This window comes from Podarcis cretensis (assembly GCF_951804945.1).
Source record: "Podarcis cretensis genome assembly, chromosome: 6".
NCBI lineage: Eukaryota > Metazoa > Chordata > Lepidosauria > Squamata > Lacertidae > Podarcis > Podarcis cretensis.
The window spans coordinates 22873979-22897545 of record NC_137175.1 but is presented as its reverse complement, the minus strand read 5'-3'; the positions used below and the strand labels follow the sequence as shown (position 1 = coordinate 22897545).

At 42.7% G+C, this 23567-nt stretch overlaps 2 protein-coding genes and 1 long non-coding RNA gene across 5 annotated transcripts in view; 1 reads left to right on the top strand and 2 right to left on the bottom strand.

The window, feature by feature from the left end:
• LOC307218147 overlaps window positions 1–23567 on the bottom strand; it is a 125678-nt gene that overhangs the window by 48768 nt on the left and 53343 nt on the right. The gene's annotated exons all lie outside the window — the stretch shown is intronic.
• LOC307217880 (oxidative stress-responsive serine-rich protein 1-like) lies at window positions 616–14851 on the bottom strand. Of its 3 annotated transcripts, none has more exons than XM_079979900.1 (5): window positions 14728–14851; window positions 5291–5411; window positions 3928–4032; window positions 2857–3492; window positions 616–846 (listed from the first exon to the last, which is right to left on the bottom strand). In XM_079979900.1, exons 2-5 carry the CDS (start codon window positions 5365–5367, stop codon window positions 768–770), a joined length of 897 nt encoding a protein of 298 aa, XP_079836026.1. In that variant the 5' UTR covers window positions 5368–5411; window positions 14728–14851; the 3' UTR covers window positions 616–767. The 3 variants fall into 3 exon arrangements, with proteins under 3 accessions (XP_079836026.1, XP_079836027.1, XP_079836028.1); XM_079979901.1 differs by lacking the exon at window positions 14728–14851 and adding an exon at window positions 10445–10581; XM_079979902.1 differs by lacking the exon at window positions 14728–14851 and adding an exon at window positions 9346–9948.
• Window positions 10484–21896, top strand: OSER1 (oxidative stress responsive serine rich 1). The gene is made up of 4 exons (XM_079979707.1): window positions 10484–10826; window positions 18458–18554; window positions 20059–20169; window positions 21111–21896. Exons 1-4 carry the CDS (start codon window positions 10499–10501, stop codon window positions 21787–21789), a joined length of 1215 nt encoding a protein of 404 aa, XP_079835833.1. The 5' UTR covers window positions 10484–10498; the 3' UTR covers window positions 21790–21896.

The window sequence follows — 23567 nt, the reverse complement described above, 5'->3', positions numbered from 1 at the left end:
GCTCTGCTCCTGTTGCTTCCTCTGCTCCTGCAGCGCTACCAAAGGCCAAGCCATGGTTTGCTTAGCATTCTATTTGAATTCAGGCTTGTGGTTTGACTCCATCAACACAGAAATCTTTTATAGAATTTCCTTGAAATATAGCTTTGACAAATCAGTTTTGAAAACTTGGGATTTCAATGCCAAATTTTTAACTATTGACACCACTTTCTCAGATCTTGCTCCAGGCTTTGTGTTTTCAAAACCCAATTTTTGCATTTAACTAGGAAATGGATACTGTAGCACTGACATTTTTTATTGTTTTTACTAGCTATTTCCAAAACTCAAGGAGACTTCATCCTTCTCCTTTGACTAACAATGCCTGCAAAATAAAGGACAGACAATTCTCCTTTTTGCCTAATATTTGACATTCTCTTCCCCCACGCAATAATGCTAGGATAGGTTTTCATTGCCTGCAACAGTGTGTCCGGACAATGTTCTTTTGAAGCTCCTTATGCAAACACTACTAATTAAATGGCGCAGCTTTAGATTTAGGTCATCTGGAAAAAACCCAAAGAGCTACAATTCTGAGTAAGTTCTGTTGTTGGGACTAGAAAAAAAAAAAATTCTTAAGCACTGTTCTGAAAGCTCCATCTAGTGGCTATTTATTAGACAAAGTAGTGTAGGAAGCTGAATTCTGAATGACTGCTTCATTGGTCCTCTAGAATGCTGTAGGTATTCTTGTCTCCACGCTTTCTGATATTTAGTTAGGGCTAAGGAGAAGCACTTGCTTAACCAAACCAGGGGAAGTTAGCTGTACTGCATTGTATCCTTGGTTCCAGAACTGTTTTTTCTTGCCCTCCTTCTGTCCTAAAATGGGAAAGAGACAATAAATCTAAAGCAGATTATGTGCTTGAGACACTCCTTTCAAGTAGCACTGGTTATCTTTTAATCATACAATAGCAAGGCAGACTTCCTCTCGAGAAAAATGGGAATGGAAGGGCTATCTGGTCAGTGCTTTTGGCAGTGGTTTAATTTGATTTCCACTTTGGCTAGGTGTAAAACAGGCTTGATTTCTATGGCTACAAAGTCAAGTTTTCTCTCAAAGCAATGGTTCTGCTTTCCATCCTAGTGTATCTTTATTTCCCCTATAGTGTAGGAGATGCTCAAATACAGTGGAAATTTGCTAATCAGAAAGAAATCAAAGAAGTTAATTCAATCCTTTTTCTCTCACATACATTAGCATATGGAGGCCCCATGGTTCCCTACCGCTGAACAAAATGGCACTAGTTGAGAAACCAATAGTAAAAATTCATGGCAAGCATGCAAAAAGCAATATGTATTCACTAAAGTGTGGGGTGGGAGGTAACTGGGGGGGAAATCAAGGGATCTTGACTTTAGTCAGCTATCCCGACTTAATAATTTACAACTTATAATTTCTATTTCTTTTTAAAGGTGCTAATAGAAAAGCATAGCAGATCTCTCAAATTGTAAATAGCTTTCAAGAGCCAACTGATTAAGCATATGTGTTATGTGTAATTGATTTTTTCATCTGTTCTCAGTCATTTTAAAAGCATCTATCTTCATGCATGACCATTAGAAGGCTACTGGGAGAAAGCCAGTGCTTGCTTACGCAAAATGTCTTCTTAGAGTTCCCTATTAGTAACTTGTTTGTATTTTCACTTTTGGCCCTCACAAATTAAGTATATGAATAATTTTAAAGGAGTACAAATGCTCTGACAAGTAAAGTTACAGTGGGACAATGGCTTGAAGGATTAGTGCATAAACACTTTCCAGACCTGTGCAAGGAAAATTTGTATCACTTCAAAATTATTTGCAAGAAACTTCAGGTGTGGACAGAAATGGGTGGCAGATTGGGGGAGTGTGAGAAAAATCTTATGCAAAGCAAAACAAAAAACTGATTTGGGGGATCCTCCACAGGACAAACATCTAAGGATTTAAGGAAATCTAGAAGAGTTTCAAACTAGCAAAAGTTGCTTAGAGGAGTGTTACACATCCCTGACTTACGCTAAACCATTTCTTAGGTATTCCTGTTCAAGATGGTGTAGCAGTATGCTCTACCTATTTTTTTATTTTTTTTTAAAAAAACCCTGCAAGGACGAAGTTCAGCATTTCAATCCTTTGAAATGGGTTGGCTAAAACATAATCCAAGTCACAGTAAATGTTATTTTAAAGAGAGCAATATTTAAAAGATAGCTACTTTGAAAACAAAAGAATTAATAAAGGGCAGGTGGCGCTGTGGGTTAAAGCCTCAGTGCCTAGGACTTGCCGATCGAAAGGTCGGCGGTTCGAATCCCTGTGGCGGGGTGCGCTCCCGCTGCTCGGTCCCAGCGCCTGCCAACCTAGCAGTTCGAAAGCACCTCCGGGTGCAAGTAGATAAATAGGGACCGCTTACCAGCGGGAAGGTAAACGGCGTTTCTGTGTGCGGCTCTGGCTCGCCAGAGCAGCGATGTCACGCTGGCCACATGACCCGGAAGTGTGTCCGGACAGCGCTGGCCCCTGGCCTCTTAAGTGAGATGGGCGCACAACCCCAGAGTCTGTCAAGACTGGCCCGTACGGGCAGGGGTACCTTTACCTTTAAAACTCTGTCCAAGAACATTCTTGAAGATAATCTTATGCACCTTTCAGCCAGAGGATATTATCTCTTTTTCACTTTATTTAAAAAACTACACTGTATGGCGCAAATAAACATTTGATCAAACACACAGCAATGACAACGGACACATTTCCAACTATGGCACTGAGGGAGCATCTCACTACCACCACTGAATTTCCAACTCATGATTCTTATGTCAAGTGTACATCATCTCTGCCATGTGGGACATTTTCTTGGGAATATATAAGTAATACTCCATGTACCCTGAAAGATCTTCAATAGTCACATCATCCACAAAGACTCGAGCTTGCTCAGAACAAGACCGGGCAGAGCTTGATGAACCCATCCCAGAATGCGATCGGTTTGGCAAAGATTGCGAATGTGCTTCCAGGACTGCCTTTTCACATTCCGAAAGGACACTCCGCAAACCAGAAAAGGAGTATGCTTCTATTGCTTGCCATGGTTTGCACTGACATTCTTTGTCCACGCAAGGGCATTGCTTCTCGTAACTCAGCTTGGAGAGTGACTGGAAATCTGAGGGTTGGCTAGGATCCAGGCTGGTTTCAAAGGTCAAAGAGAAAGCAGGACAACTCTTTCGCAAATTCTCTGAAGGCTGCTCCCTTGAGAAAGTGCTCCGCTGTTCTGCTCTGGCCCTCCTGCAGTTGCTGCTATCGAAAAGGGGGCATCTCTTTCCTCCCAAATATGGCTCTTCTGTAACACTGGGGTCTGGACCGATTTTGTGCTTTGAAGAATCCATCTGGCTTTTGTGCTTCAGTTGGTTACTTGCGGAAGATGCCTTCATGCTGCAATATGTAAACTTGGGAGGATGAAGGACAGGAGATTTAGAACGCCTGCGGCGCTGCGGTCTTGTCGCCCCTCTCAAGGGTTTCCTTGCACACCTGGAGTAGAGAGCAGCAATGTTATCAGAAACTGACTCTGGAACAAAATGCACTCCAAAATAAGGTAGTGTTGTCTGTTAAAATTATTTGCTGCAGTTCTGTGGAAGAAACAGCTGCATCTCATGCTTTCTCCTGATAATTTCGCCCTGATATATATCAAATCCAGAAGAAGAATGTGATGCAACTGTAAACTAATCAGAAACTGCATTATCTTTTTCAGCCTTAACTGCAAACCTTGGCTTTTCTTCCTGTCATGTATAAGCTAAACTTATCATCAAACTAAACATTAGACGAAGGCAGCCACAGAAGATAAGAGAAATGGAGTACAGTAGGCTATACCCTATTGGCTAAACATTCATTATAGCCAAATACTGGGAGATAAAAGAAGGGTTTAACTCAAAGGTGTTGAACATAATTACTAGTGAAGTGTCTTACCCATGCCAGTTCTCTCTCGAACAGATGGTTTGATGCCTGCCTCCATCACCAGCAGCTCTGACTGGAGCTCTCAATCCCATGCTGTCACTCACAGATGTAGAAGTTCTGATTTAAGAGGCAAATGACATATTAAAGTATGATTCTAACACAAAGTATCTACAGGCTGATTCCCATACGGTGTCCCCCTTAGGATTATCCACCTATATTAGCAAACAAAATGGAATATCTCCCCACCATTTTCTTGCTTATCTACAGACAAACAGGTAAAGGAAAAGGCCGCCGCTCAGTGGTATTCTATGCAAAAGATCCCGGGTTAAACCCCTGACATCTCTAAGTAGGGCTGGAAAAGATCCCTGCCCTAAAGTCAGGATAGCTGCTGTTAGTCAGTGTAGACCCTGAGTGGGGAATCTGGCCTGCAGGCCAATACTGGTCCACAAATTTGGTTCACAAGGCCATTTTCTCCAAGCCACACCCACCTGTCAATCAGCTGACAGGAGGCTGGGGTTCGGTTCTGCATTGCCGTGGGTACCTGATCCCAACAGGATTTAACCCCCACTCAACAACTGATAAGCAGGGGTTAAATCCTGCTCAGTTTGGCTGTGTGCATCTGTTCCCTGCTAAAATCTCCTGCTAGACCATCATTTTGACAGGGGATTCCATGCAAACCTGGATCCGCTGCTAAGATGATGAGGGAAAATCCATCCCTTTCAAGTGGAGAATCCCAATACACACAGACCTCCCTAAGTCAGGATCAGACTCTTCTGCTAAAACTGATGGGTGTTTTTTTACCATGTTGTAGCAGGGAACTGCTGCTAAAGTGAAGGAAGAGAGATTCCCTTTTGGCAGCACCTTGCACGTGACATCACTGTGATGTTATGTGACTGACAAGTGGGTGGCTTCACTGTTAGGGTTCAAATCCCCATTCAGTCATAAAGCTCATTGGGTGACCTTGGGCCAGTCACAGCCTCTTAACCTACCTTACAGGGTCGTTGTAGGGATTAATTGAGGAGGGGAGTGAACCATGTACTCCTTGGAGAAAAAGGTGGGATATAAATACAATAAATCTCCACATAGCTGCAACTGCACCTGAGCCAGTCACAAAATGTGCCTAGGGAATTTCTAACACTGCTTGGCATGCCATTCTCCTTGCAAACAAAAAAGTAGCCACAATACTAGCTATTCTACAGGTACAACAGCCCAAACACCAATAAGAATATCAGACCCATATTGTTCATAGATGCATAGAAGTAATGTAATGCTGATGCCTTTCTTCAGAGTCAATTCTATAAAAATGGAAAGACACTAATACAATGCTAAAATAGTCAAATACACAGGAAGAGTAAACAGGACTGCTGTTACCTACCCAGTTGGATCCACTCTCAGCTTTTTGAAAGCTGTTTGCAGGCTCTCTTCCTCTCCTTCTTTAGTTTCTGAGTCCATTTGCAGAATGTTAGAATGTTATTGGGCCTGCCATATAATGAATACTAACAAAAAATAAATCAATTAAATTTGTGTTGATGTGGAGAACACCAAGTGTAGTAAGCATATAGTAAAACTCTACACAACTGAAATTAAATATATTGCTTCATTCGCCATCATCCAGCACTCAGACCACATTCTGACTCACATCAATAGTTATTTGATAAAAGGATTCCATGGGCAATTTCTACTGGAAACTCAAGACAACCAAGGCACACATTTTCTGCTTTACTTTGAAAACTTTTGCCACATGGGTTGATTTCCAGCAGAGAATAGTGGAATGAACTACGCGAATATTAAGTAAAAAGTTGCCTGATGTAAAGGGACAATTAAAGTGAATTAACAACAATAGGGCCTACTCCCAAATAAGTGGGATTTGAATTAGGATTGCAGCCTAAAGGATTTCTCCCTTCGTGTAAAGCTAGATTGTAGCAAACCAAATCCTACTCAGAGTAGACCCATGTCCATTAATTTAAATGAATCTACCTTGAGTAGGACCAGCATTAGCTGCAACTCAGTTTTTCTACACAGCACTAAGGATAGGCTAGAATCAACAGACAATATTTTCCCCCTTTTCCCAAACCAATCTTTAGCCACAAATTAATTGCACTGGAGAGAGGATCTATTTAATAGATTAATAAAATATTTATCATACAAGCCAACATTCAAGGCAATCTATTTATGATTAGAACTGGGGCTGAAAAAATAGTTGTTTCAAAAACTGGAAAGATTGAAGCTACTAAGCAGAAAGATTTTTCACAGGTCAGATGGGCACTACTCACATATATGGGGGGGACGGGGACGGGACAACGACGACAGGGGACCCTATATTGCTCAGTACAAGGAGACAATTGAAAATACTCAACAGAATGCCCTAACCAAAACACAAATATCCTTACGTGAATTTTGTTGATATTGATTTTGAGGACACCATGGCCCAGATCTGAAGCTGTGGTACACAGAGGGTGACTAAAAAGCCAGGGCCTGAGATGAAGACCTGGTAGGTTCATATGGGTAGAGTCCAGTTGTTCCCAAATGTTCCCCAGAACAGACCACTTGAAAAATGCTGAGGATTCTAGCAAACCACTTAATGAAGCTCCAAGTTGTATTTAAGCAAAACCCCACATAGAGGGCATTGCAGTACTGTACCCCAATTTGAATGTGAAAGAGACCAAGTCTACACTAAGTTTAGGAAGGAGCCCCACCCCCATTGTGTAGTTAATCCTTTAAGTCTAATTCACCAGCAAAACTAAATGTGTTTCCATGAGCATTTCCCCATTCTGACTGTTTAGATGCCATCCTAGCTAAGTATGAAATAAACACACAGGACGTATTATTCATGTTATTGTAATTTGGAATGGCTCCATGTGACTGTCATGTAGGGCAGAACGGAAGGCATCACGGGATTCAGAGGCATAGAAGTGGGAATGAACAAAGCTTACTTGATTGGAGGCTCTGAAAAAGTACAGTGATTTATACCCATGCAAAATGACATCCACACAGTGCTTTTGCAGCTGCTTCTCACAGCGATGAACACACAATTACATCAGGATCAGGGTGCTGGTGCTTTCTGAAGGACTGATTATTATATACAACACCACTGCTAACTTAAGGAGCACTTTAACCTACAAAAACATGCTGCATTTTATACGCTAAAAGAAATTGCTGAAGATTAATTAATGACAAAGTATCAAGCCCTGTCATCTTATTTGACCTTTGTCCTACCTGCCTTCTTTGGGTTCTAAGCCCTTTGGGCAAGGATTATGCCCCATTTGCATGCTGTATTCTAAGCAAATAGCTAGTCCTACTAAACATAGTCGTACATGATTAACAAGTCTGTTATGAAGTCAGGGGTGTAAAATTCACACACAGAGAAAATGGACATCACACTTCTTGAAGCAAGCACCCTCTATTTTTCAAGAAACTGCAAACCATACGAATACTGACTCTTTATAGCTAACACATGGGGCACATAATGAACTTTGAGCCAACATACAGGGTTTGAAATGTACTTAATGGGGTTATTTTATGGTCATAGCAGCTCAAAGAAACAATGATTTGCCGTAGAAGGAAGTTATTTGAATTTTGCAGCTGAGGACACCCAAGCTGAAATTATATTTCTGTAAGCAAACAAGTACAGAAATAACATTTAATACTTGTGTAAATCTTAAAGGACCAGTAAGGCTGTCAACGAAGAAGTTTTGCAAACTTTAGTGATTATCTTTCAGAATGAAAATATAGTGATTCATTTATATTAGAAGAGTTCCCAAAACCCATCAAGGAACCAATAGTGTAAGAGTCTTGAGAAATTTCTAGCAACCCATGCATGAAGAACTCCTATTAGTTTCCATTAAATGTTTCCTCCTGTGAATATTTTTAGTTTAGTGGAGAATTTATTGGGTTCCCAGATATTGTTGGAGAGCAATGTCTATGCTGGCTTGGTCATGTCCACAGAATGAAAGATAGCAGAATCCCCAAAAATGTGCTCTATGGGCCACTGGCTTTAGGCACTAGGCACCTTAGCAGACCGATTATGCATTACAAACATGTCTGCAAACAAAGACGTCTACAAACGTGGTATGAAGACTGGCAACATCAATGCTGCTGTGGGGGAATCCCTTGCCTGCAACTGCAGTGCCTGGAGACAGGCAGTCAGGTTGTGCATTCATAGCAGGGACCAGAGGAGAAATGACCGCTGGGAGGAGAGCAGAGAGAAGAAACACTATGGTACATCTACAGCAGCACAACCGGGCACCTTCATCTGCCCCAGCTGCAACAAAACATGTCTCTCCCGTATTGTTCTCAACTACCACAACAAGTGCTGCAACCTTCCAAAAGTTTGACTTCATCCCCAAAGGGGCATCCTCCAGTACCTCCCAAGACAGACGGATGCAAACAGGAACAACTCCCATCATCTCTGACCACTGGTACTGAAGGCTAGGGATGACAGGATTTGTAGTCCCAACAACATCTGGGGGAAAGACTAATTTAATGCACTACTTTTATTGGTGGTTTATTACTTCTTTATAAGTTTATAGTAGTTGTTTATGAACTTGTGGGGATGAGTTCTGCTGCTTCTCATTGTCAACCTGCAGTGGTAGTGTATGCCAGACTCCACTCTGCTTCGTGCTGATGGACAAAGTGGGCCATTTGATGCATGGGTCAAACTACCTTAACTTTCAAGTGCTTAGTATGCCAAACATTGCAGACTTCTTGGAAAGAGGTGCCATATGGTGTACTGGCATGTAGCACCAGAAAAAGCACTGCTCCTCGCCTGCAGGGATGCAGCCATCGTTTCTGCTCCCCTACTTCCAAATCCTTTTTCATAAAACTGTTATTTTGATCTTCATGGATTTCATTTATCAATCTCTTATAAAGAAGGGGAAGACAAAACTCTTTAACTAAGGAATAAACTTAGATTACAAACTTTTAATTTTTAAACTTTATTTTTGAGTGGAACAGGGTAAATCTGTTTCATTAAAAACAACATCTTATACCTTTGTTACGGCATGTTATGTGCCAACTCCTCATAACCTGATGCCCTCCAGGTACTTTGAACTACAACCCTCTTCAACCCACCAGTTTGGCCACTTGTCAGGGTTGCTGAGGGGTATGGTAAAAACAACAACAACACCAAGAGGGCATCAGGCTATGGAAAGCTAGCATGTAACATGCCGTAACAAAGGTTTCAGGGTCTTTGTGACAATGTGAGCCACCTTAAAGGCTGTTTTTAATCTGGTGCCTTGCAATGTTTGCTAGAGCAGTGGTTCCCAATTAACTAAGTACTGCGGATACACATACTATAAAATTCACATGCTATAAAACATGGTTTTTCCCTGAAGTCATCAAAACTTAGGAATTCAGACTTAGGATTAACTGGAAGCCTAGCAGCGTGATCTTTGCACGCGTACTCAGAAATAAGTACCACCAAATTCTTACCAGCACAGGGTAGTAGTTAGAAGTACCAGACTAAGATATGGAAGATCCAGGTTCAAATCCACACTCTGCCATGAGCCAGTTACTCTTTCTCAGTCCAACTTAACTCAACAGTGAACTAAATTGGTTGGGCGTGGGTTGGGGGGGGGGGAGGGAACCAACAACTTATAATGACCCTCAACCAAAGAGCAGCATAAAAATGAAATTAAGCTATAGGTCAAACCCTACAAGACTTCTGAAGTGAAGGGTGGTGGTAACCCAGGACAGGACCTTTTTCTCTTCAGGCGCCCTGCTTTTACAGGGAAATTTCCAGGGAAATTTGCCTAGAACCCTCTTAAACCACTTCTGCTGCACTGCATTCTTCTTTACTGAGAGGATTATTATATTATAGAACTTTGTAAACCAATTCGGGTATACCTAAAAAAAAAAAAGGAGGGGGGATATACAGGTGCTTAAAATATGAGAGCGTCAGGAGAAATCGGCAAGTACTTTAGAGCTAGCGAACAGATGAGGCAGGCAACCGTCAATATGTTTCCCCCCCTCCATCCCCACAACGCCCCTTTACAGTGGTACCTCAGGTTACACACGCTTCAGGTTAAAGACTCCGCTAACCCAGAAATAGTGCTTCAGGTTAAGAACTTTGCTTCAGGATGAGAACAGAAATTGTGCTCCGGCGGCGTGGCAGCAGCAGGAGGCCCCACTAGCTAAAGTGGTGCTTCAGGTTAAGAACAGTTTCAGGTTAAGTACGAATTAAGTACTTAACCTGAGGTACCACTGTACTTGTTTTAAACTAGATGAGCAGTTGAAAGAGCAAATCTAGGCTTTAAGTAGGAATTCTGTGGATATGAAGGGCTACTGAGGGGAATAAGAGAACAGGCACAGTGGACGGCAGTGGCGTTCGGTCGGGGTCCTGTCCTCCGCTGAGGCGAAAGGCGCAGGAGACCGACAAGGGACGGTTGAGACCCGCCGGAGTAGATCCCGTCGAGGAAGAAGCCCTCCCGCCCAACAGCCTCTTCCCCCCTCGGGCTCCAAGAAACGCCTGAAGCGACGCGAACCTCTTTCCCTCGTCGCGCCCCCTCCCCGCTTTCAGGTACCCACTCACCCGATCAGCCAAGGGAGCCACTGCCGGAAGTGAACAAAAAATCAACAGGAAGTGATGACACTAGGGGCGCATGCGCTCAGCACGCGCGGGGCTTTCCCGCGCGTTTGCAGCCGTCCTGGTGTGCATTCCGGCGGCGCCTTCGCTTGTGTAACCGAGGACGCGCTCGGCGACGCGGCGCATGCGCAACGCTGCCGCCAGGTCCGAGTTTGCTTTCTAGCGCCCTCACCGGTTCCTAAAGGAAGGCTCGTCTGCATCCGGGTCACTCGCGCGTCGCTCCCTCAGGAAAAGCGGCAGCGCTCGCCGCGCGGGAAACGAAACGTCCGGAGTTCTGTTTCGGGGAGCGGTGGTGGTGGTGGGGCCTCCGCGTTTCCTCGTCTGCCGAGTAAGTATGGTCCTTTCCGGCCGCCTTCGCCTCCCTCGCTTCTCTCCTCAGGGGAAGCGAAGCTCCGCGGCGCCGGGTCCTGTCTGCCGAGGGCGGCTCTTTTCTGCTGAGTCACTGCGCCAGGTGCTCGGCGACGACTTTTCCGTGGCCCCGGAGGCCTCGACGGGGCTCCTCGACCGCCTTGCCTCGCTAGTCCAGCTTCGCCGCCGCCGCTCCTTACAGATAAGAGCAGGCAGAAGCTCCACTGGCAAAGCTTTCCCTTGCGGTTTCGGGAGTGTTAATGTGCCGTTTAGCGCTCATCAGTACAGTGGTACCTCGGGTTACGTACTTAATTCGTTCCGGAGGTTCGTTCTTAACCTGAAACTGTTCTTAACCTGAAGCCCACTTTAGCTAATGGGGCCTCCTGCTGCCACCACGCCGCCGGAGCACGATTTCTGTTCTCATTCTGAAGCAAAGTTCTTAATCTGAAGCACTATTTCTGGGTTAGCGGAGTCTGTAAGATGAAGCGTATGTAACCTGAGGTACCACTGTAGTGCGTTAAGAGCAAGAACCGTCATCGCAGAAACCTTAAAACGCAGAACCTTAAAAGGCTTAGACTGTTGAGCTTGCAGCGCATACTGAGGTGCTCCAAAGGCACGGAAGTATTGGCACGTTTATGTTTACACGTTTACAGGTGCCACATGATACCCGCACCCAGATCTGTAAGAAGAATTCGACGTTTCAAAATGATGCTTGTCTTTTTTATGTTTTATCTTTTTTCTAAACTGCTTTGAGGTTCCATGAGTACTTCGGTTAGTAGTGTTGGTCTACCAGCGAATGGGGACAGGCAGATTGAGTGGACTGAGATCTTCTGTGGGACTAGCTTCTCACTTGAAATTTTGTTAGCTATTAATGGCAGACATTTTCACTGTGGCATTTTTAAAATGTTTGCCACAGATCTAATCTGACAAATAGCCTTTTATGGCCAAAACTCATGCCTCCTTAAGGAGCCACAAGGGCCTTCAATGTTTGGGGGGTGCAACAGGCTAGCACAGTTACTCCTTGTTCTTGGTGCAGTATAAGCATTCAGAGCAATTGTGAAACTAAGATTAGGAGGTGTTAACCTGCTTTGTCTAGGGCAGGCATGTCCGACTTAAAGTTGGCTTTGATCTACGATCCAATATAAAAACTGGCAGTGATCTATACCACCCAGGGATGGTGGCAGGGATGGGTGTAGGGTGAGCAGGCGGGCGCTGGCTGCTTCCCCTGAAGGGGCGGGTGTGCACAGTGGCAAAATGTCCCCTCTTGTGAGAGGTGTTTGCCGGCTGCTTTTCTAATGCCTGGTTCCCCAACAGGGCAGGCGCGTGCAGCGGCTAAACATTTCCTCTTGTGAGAGAAGCTTGCCCGCTGCTTTCCCGACTGGGCACACAGGGTGTGTCAAAACAGCCCTGCAATCGACTAACATTCATCCTGCGGTGCCCTGATCGATCATGATCAACGCTTTGGACATTCCTGGTCTAGGATATTCTTAGTGGTTTGTCTCAATTAAAGGTCGGGCTTCACTTGGTCTTCATTCTATTACAGAAATTGGCCCAACTTGCCAGATGGTTATCTCCACCTGCTGTGGGCCAAGTTTGACAGGTAGGTGGAGCCCCCCACCTATCAGTCAGTTGATAGCAGGCGACTTTTAAAAGCCTACTTTAAAGCAAAATAAAAAAAATTCCGTCCAGTAGCAGAGACCAACTAATTTTGTTATTGGTATGAGCTTTCATATCTGAAGAAGTGTGCATGCACATGAAAGCTCACACCAATAACAAACTTAGTTGGTCTCTAAGGTGCTACTGGATGGAATTTTTTAAAAAACTTTTTTTGACTACGGCAGACCAACACGGCTACCTACCTGTTACTTTAAAGCACTAACTTGATAAGGGCTTCTTGGAGTATTGCTGACACCCTTCAAAAGGGCTATCTTTGGAATGCTTTGCATAGGGCTTTTTGGGCGCCATCAGTCAGCTGGCTGGTGGTGCCTGCAAACCTTTTTAGGCTGAGCCAGGTTTTACTTGCCCTTGCCTGTTAGGTCAGGTGGGCATGGCTAGGCTGAAATGACCCTGGCCAGTTGCGGGGTCCTGTCAGGCCCAGTTTGGCCTGTGAGACAGAACATGATAACTTGGGTCAGTTGGGTCTGAGTGTGATTGTTTGGCTTTCTGTTTTTGAAAACATTAGGAAAAAGATAGCTGAATGTATCAGGTAGTGGTAATGCAGAGAAAAGGAATTAAAATAAGCAAACTTTTTGTTACAATGTGGAAAGTGTCTATTTTTTAAAAAAAATACCAAACATTTCTTAGATTAGGAAATCAACCTTTCTGCAGCAATAATCATGCAGTTGTATCATGGTTCTCTTAAGTATCAGACCACATGCTAACGTGCTAGAAACTGCATCTCTCCCCCCCCCCCCCCAGTTTTTTAAACCTGTGTGTCCAACTATAGCCATATACATTTTCCACACTTTATGGGTCTGGATAAAAGTCAGATCTATCAAATACAAAATGAATAATTTTGTTTTCACATATTTTTGCAGACAATATCCCTCAAACAACTATCAGATTCAGATCACATCTGTCCTCGCAGATGGAATGATAAAAATTACAGTTGCTGGAGAGTGCACTTGTGCTTAGGTCCTATTTGTGGGTTTTCCACAGGTATCTGGTTGGTTACTATGTGAACAGGATGCTGAACTAGATGGGTTGTTGGCCTGATTTTGTATGCTTTTCTTAGATCTGAGACTTTTTAGTGCAATCGTATTGGCCTGGGTATAAGCCCTTTTGAATTCAGTAGTATCTATTTCTGTGTAGGAATGGTTAGGGTTGTGCTGTTAGGCCTGTTTTTCCAAGAATTTTTATATAACAGACATTTAACTGACTGTAGTACTTGCTGAAGCTGCAGTATAACATTTTGGGCTAAGAGATACACATGCATGCATACATACATAACAGAATTTATAAATACTTATGGTTGGCCACTATTGCTGAGGCTGAGCACCGTTTAGTTTGTGGTGTCCAATTAAGAATGTTTTGAAAAAATAAATGGAAAGTGCTGCTGCATTGGGTAAAAATGGTGACTAGCCATTCTGTTTTTGTTTCTGTAACCCAGGTTTCAGGAGCCATTTGTCTCCTAGTGTTTAAACCACAAAGCCTAGGACTTGCCAATCAGACGGTCGGCGGTTTGAATCCCCGTGACGGGGTGAGCTCCCGTTGTTCGGTCCCTGCTCCTGCCAACCTAGCAGTTCAAAAGCATGTCAGAGTGCAAGTAGATAAATAGGTACCGCTCTGGCGGGAAGGTAAATGGCGTTTCCGTGTGCTGCTCTGGTTCACCAGAAGCGGCTTAGTCATGCTGGCCACATGACCCGGAAGCTGTACTCCCTCGGCCAATAAAGCGAGATGAGCGCCGCAACCCCAGAGTCGGCCACGACTGGACCTAATGGTTAGGGGTCCCTTTACCTTTACCTTCTAACACTGCTGGTGAAACAAACCATAGTTGTCACTAAATCACAGTTCAGCTTAGGGTGAAAGTCCAGAGCTTGCTCATGGTGCCATCAGCCCATTGTGTGAAGGTTTAGTTTAAATTATCTGGAAGTTGATATATTATTAACTTTTAATTTCTGTCTCTCCTTTTCCTTCATCTATAATTATTTTTATTGTAACCCCACACACAGGATTTGTTCTCATTTTAACAGTACAGTACCTAATTTTTGAGATGCTTCATAAAGTATTATTACTGCTACTAACCATGATTTGCACAAAGTATATACACTTCTGTTTTTATATCTTCATTGTGAATAATAAAAAGTGAGGGCTTGCCTCAGGCTTTCATAGGGTCCAGTATTCAATTAAGTTTTCTGCAAAAGACAAGCTGTTTTATGTACCTTTGTAATCCATCTGTATGGCAGATAGGAATTCAGAAAGCAGTCTTGTAGTTCATCACTTCCTTTTGTGTCTTCCTTGTTGCTTGAGTCAACACTTAATACGTACATCAGATACATTATGACACACTTCCATCCTTCTAGATGTGTCACAATGACATTTGTCAAGCAAGTAGCTAAGGCACATGTCTGAATGAAATCATTTCAGAGCAAACAAACATCAGCTGAGTGGAGCAGGGAGGGAGTTCTGTCCAAGTGAGCATTTTTCTGCCACTTTCATTTTATTGCCTTTATCTTAGTTTTTCAACAAATGTGAGGGCTGCAAAATTTGAACACCCCAGCATTTTCTTTTTAGAGCATATGTAGGTAGCTTAGGTGTGTCAACCTAAAATTCATTTTAGTAATTTTTAAAATAGTTTTTGTGTGCCTTCTGCATGGAAAAATTAGAGCTGATATCTATGGTCAGTTCCGTAGATTATATTTATACCACCTTGTTTTTAGTTTCTCTGGGAGACATCCAATGTTGTCTACCTAATGCAATGGAAATCTACTTGCACAACAAGCTAGCTTTATTCTCTCCCTGTGTGCTGCCAAAATCTCCAGAGGTTCCCCAACTCTGGAGCAGGTTTGGAGGGCTGCAGGGAAGAGGAGAGCAAGGAGAAGAGAAGCCGCGTTGCACATGCTGCATTGGATCATGCCCTATGCATGGCTATTAATATAAAAGGTATCATGCATGTCTCAATATAAGACACTGAGTTTCAGTGACACTTGCTTCCTTCTTTCTAAGTTAGTCATATTGTGGTTAATTTTTTTACTTGAAATTAAAGTTTTGTTTTCACTGAGAGACTAACCATATTCTGGATCTGTACACTGCAAATGAGGGCTCAAATGACTAATGTTTGCCACTGGTAGGCTTAAGGAACCCACTCTCTGAGATCTAGTTTTCCATACCAACTGGACTGTATGAGTTAGCATTTTATCATGTGTGTCTCAGCCTACTGTCTAAGAAGTTTTACCACATCAGTGAGATTTAGAGTTATGGTAATAATCAAAGTCACTGGTTTAAGAAGGTCTTAATCTCTCCTGTAAACAGGATTGTCTTTACTACCTGTATAGTAATATAGTATTTCTAAAGTAGTATCAATATGCACCAGTTGTTTGGAAAATATTGACAAACTAGAAGGGAATATGAATGTAGCAGTGCAATCACTACAAGGTAATGGAATTGCAACCATTTCCAGCAATGCTGGCTGCAGATTTATGCATGCTTATTTTGAAGTAAGCCTTGTCAAATTTAGCGAGATTTGCTTCACAGTAAACATACACAGAGCTGGATTGTTGCAAGAAGTGATAATGCCAGATCGATACAAGATATGATGTCCTGCATCCCAGTGTCTTGTCTGTGGTGCTTAAACAGCTTTGAGGAGAGCCTTGGATTGTCTATTCCCTTTTGGTGCTAATAGCAACTTGTTGGGTTGGGTTGAATTGGGTGGGTGATTTAAGTTGGGGAGAAATGATAGAGGAAGAAATGTTGGTTTGTGTTTTTTTGTTTTTTTTAAATCCCATCCCTAGCATTGAAGCCCAATCCAAATCCCTCTCTATGGCTGCTTCTAACCTAAGAAAATGTTTGATTTAGATATAGCAACATAATATAGTTCAGCACTGTGAAGGAGTGAGGCAGGTCTCGGGTTTGGCTGCTCCCCTACCTTGTGACCTGACACCCAATCCCTCTGGTGCAGCTGTGAGGAACAGATTTGAAGCTTCCACTTCTGAGTTTAAAAAACCAGCTGTGGTTTGTCATAATCTCTGGTAAGGACAATCTGTGGCTGGTTTAAAATATGGCTTATTGAAGTAAGCCAAGATCATTCTAGTTGCTTATTCTACTTTGTTCCAATAAATCAATAGTTTGATTAATGGAAGTTCCTTGTTTTAATAAAATTGCAAACTGCAGTTAGTTTTAAACCAGGAAGCGTGTGCTTCCTGCCTTTTCCTGGCATGTGTTGAACAAAGAGAGGTGTCAGGGAACTGACATCAGAGCGAAAAGCGGAGGCAGGGCTCCAGAGCGATGCCGGAGAGGGAACCAGTCGGGGGGAAGGAATTCAGTGTGACACCAATAGAGAGGAGATGGAGGAATCGGTGTCAGGGCTCCAAGACCCTTCAACCGAAACCAGCGGAGAGAGCGCTGGCACGCCCTTGCCATCCCCTTACTTGCGCAGACGCGTTCCGCGCAGGGAACATAGGCGGAGACTTGGGGTCAAGCAGCTTTTATGCTGGAAGAGATTCAAGAAACGCCCACTGGCAGATTCTGCAAGTGACTAACAGGTCACGGAGGGCGAGCTCTAACCCTGAACATGTTTGAGCAAACCACCTAATCGAAGTGGAGGCAGTTTACGCACGAGTAACCACACAATACCGTTACAAGAGGTAAACATTTAAGCCTGAGATTTGTGTAGTTTTTAAATGGGCTTATACTGTTAGGTTTGAATTGGGCCACTAGGAGAGGTTTGAATTGGGCCACTAGGAGATCTGACCATATGTAGTCTGCGAAACTTCAGAAATAAGCACTAAGCTCAGTAGAAGATTGGAATATTTATGGTAATTAACACTGCAAGAAAGAAACATACTTCTAGTTTATATTTTTTGTTTAAAGAAGGGGATGAACGTTACCACACAGGACCTGTGACAGATGTTCAGATCTCGATAAAGGATCACCAAATGAATATTTTTGTTTCATAATATGGTATTTGTATAGCTTTGCTTTTCTGAACTACCTTATCCTTTAAAAAAACCCTGCTCCTCAAAATGGTATTTGGGAAAACTGATAAGGACTTTTTCTGTCAGGAGGCGTTCAAAGAATACCAACAGTGTAGTCATATGTGTGCTCAAGATTTCCACAAAATGGAGAACAGCCTCTTGCTCTGGGCTTCAGTTAGGTGGAAATCACAAGCCAAACTGACTGCACAGCAGCTCCACCTCCACAGGCTTGCCAGGAAAGCTCTGAATTCGGTGGGACTCCTTAATAAATGTACGTAGGACTAGGGCCCCCCAGATGTTTTGGGGTTACAACTCGCATCATCCCTGACCACTGGTCCTGTTAGCTAGGGATGATGGGAGTTGTAGTCCCAAAACATCTGGAGGGCCAAGTTTGACTATACCTGGACTGGAGTCTCAAGGCTCTTTTCTGTATTATTCCGCGTCCCCCCCCCCCCACTACAGAAGAGTCCACACAACTGAACATTCTATGCATTAACTTCTTACACTGCAAAATTCCAGAATGGGACAATACCTAGATAGGAATTAGGAAGTTAAACATTTGTAGGATTATTGTATCGTATGGCCTATATATGCATAACATGTTAATTCCTACACATAATTGCCTTTCCTGTAGGAATGGTGAAGCAGCCCTACAAGTAATGTATGAAGTGATCCTTTGAGGTGTCATTTTTCCCCCTGGAGAAGTTTGGTCCGCTCTTGCACAGCAACCAGAACTTAAAACTGTTGGTCAGTGTAGTAGATTGGTGTATAAGCCTTCTGACAACTTTGGCTTCTCCAACAGGATTTGAGTGCCTTGTGTGAAAACACTATTAAATTGCTATTTATAAGTCTTGTTGCATTTCCTGATAATACCATGTAGCCGGGATCGCTGTCACTAGTCAAATCTAGTATGAATTTCTGTACAACATTAGTTGCCTCCATTTTATTCTCACATGCTTATTTTTTTTCTTTTCTTTAGCTTGCAGAGAGGAAGCAGTGGGTCGTTCTCTAACAATGTTGGAGATAGAAGAGAATCTCCAGGCAGCTTTCAAAAAGCTAAGAGTAGACTCAGAAGGGTAAGTTAATGTAATTTTTAGTATTAAAAGCAAAACTTGGCTGCACAATGTGGGAAATGAAATGGCTTTGTGATTGCAGTTTGTTTTGAAAAAATTCTTGCTGCCAAGAAACAATTCTTGATATTGGTCTAGTTAGCACATAACACCAGGCCATGGTTTGTTGAGCCAAAGCGTAATCTTGTTTTTAACTGTAGTCTAGCTTATTTCCAAGCCCAATAGCCTTGTTTAACCATGGTTTGCCCATCCTGCCCCAGACTCTCATCAAGCTACAGTGCATAGGACAAAGAGCTGCTGGACAACGAGCCAAGGTCTCAAGTAACAAACTGTAGCCTGTTCTTCTGAGAGTTGATTTGTGGTTTGTTGAACAAACAATGGTTAAAACAAACCATGGCTTAGCATTATGTGAATGTAGCTGATTATTATCATTAGCTGCTTTACTCCTAAAAATGACTCAAAGTGACTTACAGTCACAAGCGACATAGGGAGCATACAGGGCAGTCCCATTTACTGGATACACATCAACTATAAGCAGTACTCACTGGTAGTAATATCACCAATTTTTAGTTTGTAATACACTCCTCATTGGAGGAGATTAGTGGCCTTCATGAGACAGTTTCATCTTAATTGACCTGGTTTAGGTTTTACAACTATGTGATAAAAGTATGTCCATCCCTAGCTTTTCCATGGTGTTTGGATGATTTGTAGAAATGGAATATGATGAGGCCAGTTGGGGTGAACCATGAAATTACTGAAGAAGCATGGCAAAGCATAGTGAAATAGGGAGTACTGAAGAGTTTTTGTGAATGAGACATAGAGCCTTGATGGATTTTATGATAGAGCTTAGAACTACAGTTTTTTAATACCACCAAAAACTTTTCGTTGGTTAAGTAATTACCCATCTGCTCCATGATCTCTTTTGCTTCCTTTGAGTACAGTGATTGGGTAAATCCCTGGAAAGCTTAGAAAGTGCAGCTGCAGGAAAGTGTAATGGGGTATGCAGGTTGGCACCATGCTTTCTCGGGGTATGGCTATCTAGTCACACTTGACTGCTCCTTCTGCGTATTCAGGGAATAACCCCTTCTGGACCACACATGATTGGGGGAATTTAACTCATATGTTATGGCAGGGGTAGGCAATGTGGTGTCCTCCAGATGCTGTTGGAATTCCATCAGCCCCAGCCAGCAAGGCTGGTGGTCAGGGATGATGGGAGTTGTGATTGAACATCTGTAGGGCACCTTTTATTATGGGACTTCTTCCCCTTGCATCCTGGCTTTACACTGTTGGTCAGGTTGTTCTTGTCCAAACTAGCATGCTGGCCAAAATACAAAAAGGAGCCAAGTGTGAGTAATATATTGATGATTTAGTGTGGGTATTGGAATGCCCTCATAAGTTAGCCAAGGAACAATGGAAGACAAGGTCAGAACTTTAACAGAAATTAAGCTCTATTGAGGGAAATAGAACAATCTTACAAATTTACGACAGCCTGTTTTTTCCCTTGTTTTAGATCCACTGCTTCTCTTCCTGTAAATGAGGGGGTGCCTCCAAGAGCACTTGTAAAAACTACAGATGAAACCAAGGTGAAGTCTGTGTGTGCATCTAAAGAGAGCTGGCATTGGTAAGATGAATTGGTTCTGATTAATGGAACTACGTCAAATGTGGAAATGCTATAGTTTTCTGCTGAACATGGCCTCCTGGAGCTGCTTATAAATATCAAGAGGCTGGAGCTTGAAGATGATGACTTGGGAGCAAAGAAGAGATGTGAAAGAGGTTTCATCAAGTAGTAGCACACTTGACCACTGCAGCTGAGGCATGTTCCTGTTCCCCAGGAAGAGGGCAGGGGAAACTGCCACGTGTCTTATTGTTCAGATAATCTCTAGCCCTTCACATAATTGTAAAACAGATAACTGGTTTTTACATGTCCATTGGCAGAAAAGTTGCTGTTATCAGGGTGGTGTCTTCTTCCAAATCAGGGGACTGCTACTTACACAACACATTATTGCCTCAACGGGATTGGAAGGGGAGCTGCAGAAACATCCCGTGTTGCATTCAGATTCTAGAAGGATATATATTTATGTGTAAAATGTATGCCTTCCACCATCTCTTCAAAAGAAAAAAGAGCAACTCTCCATTGCACAAGGAGAAATCCTTGCACTGATGAACGAATGCCTTGGCACTACATTGGATCCCACTCTTGAAGGCATTAAGTGTGATGATAGGGGCTCTTCTTAGGCCCACAGCTCTGAGCTGTGTAAACTATACTGTACTAGGACTAACATGCAGCTGAGTTTTCTTACCTGCCTTAGAATAGTTCTAGGTAGGTATTAAAACTATATGTATGCTGTGACATGATGACCCCCTTATTCTGCCGTTTAGGTGTTTGATGACATTATTTGCACATGGGTCTGGATGTATAATGTAGGCACATTCCATGTGATCCGTATAGGAAAGTTGAAAAGTTGTTAAACACTCACTTCTTCGTAAATTGCAGCATAGGGTGACTAGAGAGAGCTGGATGACCATTTATGCTGTATTAACTTTTGAATTTTCACCTTCTAGGTGTTTGAGGAAACCTTTGAGAGGAACAGTGAGAACACAGCGTCGGCGGCGGTCAAAGTCTCCAGTACTCCATCCTCCTAAGTTTATACATTATACCACGAAAATGCTGCCTTGTAACCAGCCAGTGCACAAGAACCCAGCTGACACTTCTGAAAGCAGTAGTGACCTGGATGTGTCAGCCCCAAAGGAGTTCTCTAAGAAAGAACAGGCCAGTCACCCCCTCAGTGATGTTGGCGAGAAACAAAAGGGTGCTCAGCATTCTGTGGCATCCATGGTTGAAATGCCTAAGAACAAACTTGAGAGTGGTGTTTTTCCTACTTCAGCCGTTCTAAAGGCCACAGATCTTTCTGATTTCCAATCTGTGTCTGAGCAAAATAAAGGGAAACTCTGTGCGTGTGTAGACAGGGCCTGCCAGTGTAAGCGATGGCAGGACATGAAAGTGTACATGTTTTCTGGCCCACAAAATTCTCCCCAGTCTGCACCTAAAAGACCACCACGTGTGCAGGACAGTTCCCAACCTTTGCCATCAAGAACTCCCTCCAGCTCTCTCAGGTCTTGCTCTGAGCAAGCCAGGGCTCATGTGGATGATGTGACAATTGAAGATCTTTCAGGGTACATGGAGTATTTCCTGTATATCCCTAAGAAAATGTCCCACATGGCAGAAATGATGTACACCTGACAACAGTGGGCTCTACTGAACAAAGGGTTTTGGTATCTGCCCTTGGTCACACTCCATCTCAGAAGCAGTTGCTCTCTGTGCTTGTAATAAAGACACTTTGCATCACAGCCAATCTTTTATTTTTCATACTCATTAATTTATTACTACTGTTTATTTATTTCAGCAATTTATATACTGCTAAACACCTTCATATCTCAGCACTGTACAATAAGAATAAAAAGATACAATAAAGATAAGTTAAAACTAGTAAAATAAAATAAGAAAACTTAAAATGTCAGCTGAAATAAAAAGGTCTTCACTAAGCACTGGGGAAGGGGGGTGCTGACCTCAGCTAATTTAATGGTAACCATAATTCCAAATCAAGACTACAAAGGTGAATGGTAAGACCAGGAAATTATACTGCCTTGTACAGGGCACAAGATCAGTTAATGCGGTAGTTTGGATTAACTGGCAAAGAACATTCAGAATCAAGAGTAGCAAAATCACTCGATGGGGAAACCAGTATAATCTACATTTGGGGTGAAATAAAACATCTTGCTGTACTTTCTGATGAAATATTTATGTACATCCCACAGATACTGTAAGCTGTGGGAGGGCACAGTACTTGAAAACCATAACTTATTTTCTTCTGCCTATATTCCTAGTATTTGGGTCATCCCCAGAAATCTTACTATTTGTGAAACATAGTACTTACCAGCTAACTCTGGCAGTGTCTTGAGGTAAACATTTCCCGTTTCAGTGAGAGAAGCGAATTGCATTTCATTTTCTTACTGAGCATTGCTTTAATTACAGCATGAAGGCTTTTAGCTAGCTTGTTTTATAGGAAATTGAATTCAGCAGGGTGAACAATCAAAATGTAGTTTACCTATTAATCTGTGGATAAAGATTAAAATATGAAGTAATTTATATTTGGCCGCTAGATGTCAGCCTTGTTTCATAACTTTGATTTGAAGCCGCCTGTGCTGTACTTGCACATCAACTAAGTTCTGTTGAGGAACTCCACTTCATAAACCATCCCACTTGGCATCAAGGTGGTCAGCCCCTGGGCGTTCATATTTTTTTTAATAAAAACCCACAGAACTCTGTTTAAAATGTTGAGTTCTTATGAGTTGGTGCAGGGGACCAACAATGCAATTATGTAAATAAGATGCAAGTTGGATTCTCTTAAAAAGCAATAATGGCAGACTTGGACTAAGGAAACTGCCTTCAGGCAGTATGAACTAGGACTGAAGGCTTTTGCCATTTTATTTTTATTTGCAAGTTCCTTTGGTTTGGCTTTCTTGCCATTTGCAATGTGTGAAAGCAGTTTTCAACCAAACAAAGTATGCAAAGCTAAAAGCCATGTTGGCAATATACCCAGTTTCTTGCATCTTGGGTGGCAATGAACAAAGATTTCATGATATATTCTCATAGCATATGCTCTGAGACATCTTGTCCCTTGCCAACTAACCTCCCTGCGCTATGGAGGCAGCCTACTCTGCCAGGGAAGCAGGGACCCAAAAACCTCCAGGAAATAAGCTGCTCTGAGATGTGCTTCTGCTTGTATACCTTAAATTTAGCCAGTGTTTTGCGGTGCCTTTACAGTCAGTGGAAGCTTGTAGCTTTTCCTGCTTTGTGAATGGTGTTTGGTCCTTCTCCAGCTTGTACTGAGAACTTGCAGAAATACCAATCAAGACCATTCACTAGACACAAAATCCAGAGATTTTGTGCTTAAAAAGAGATGTCTTTAAAATAACCCTGCCAGATGAATGTTGTTCACCTTACTGAGGCTAAACAAA

Bases quoted from the DNA above. Each gene is read 5' to 3' on its own strand.
- OSER1 (XM_079979707.1), top strand. From the start codon at position 10,499: ATGACACTAGGGGCGCATGCGCTCAGCACGCGCGGGGCTTTCCCGCGC. The intron at 10,827-18,457 runs GTAAGTATGGTC...TCTTTTCTTTAG, and splicing joins CGCGTTTCCTCGTCTGCCGA to CTTGCAGAGAGGAAGCAGTG. The intron at 20,170-21,110 runs GTAAGATGAATT...TTCACCTTCTAG, and splicing joins TCTAAAGAGAGCTGGCATTG to GTGTTTGAGGAAACCTTTGA.
- LOC307217880 (XM_079979900.1), bottom strand. From the start codon at position 5,367: ATGGACTCAGAAACTAAAGAAGGAGAGGAAGAGAGCCTGCAAACAGCT. The intron at 3,493-3,927 runs GTAAGACACTTC...TCTCTACTCCAG, and splicing joins TCGAGAGAGAACTGGCATGG to GTGTGCAAGGAAACCCTTGA. The intron at 847-2,856 runs GTACATGGAGTA...TTCCCATTTTAG, and splicing joins ACTATTGAAGATCTTTCAGG to GACAGAAGGAGGGCAAGAAA.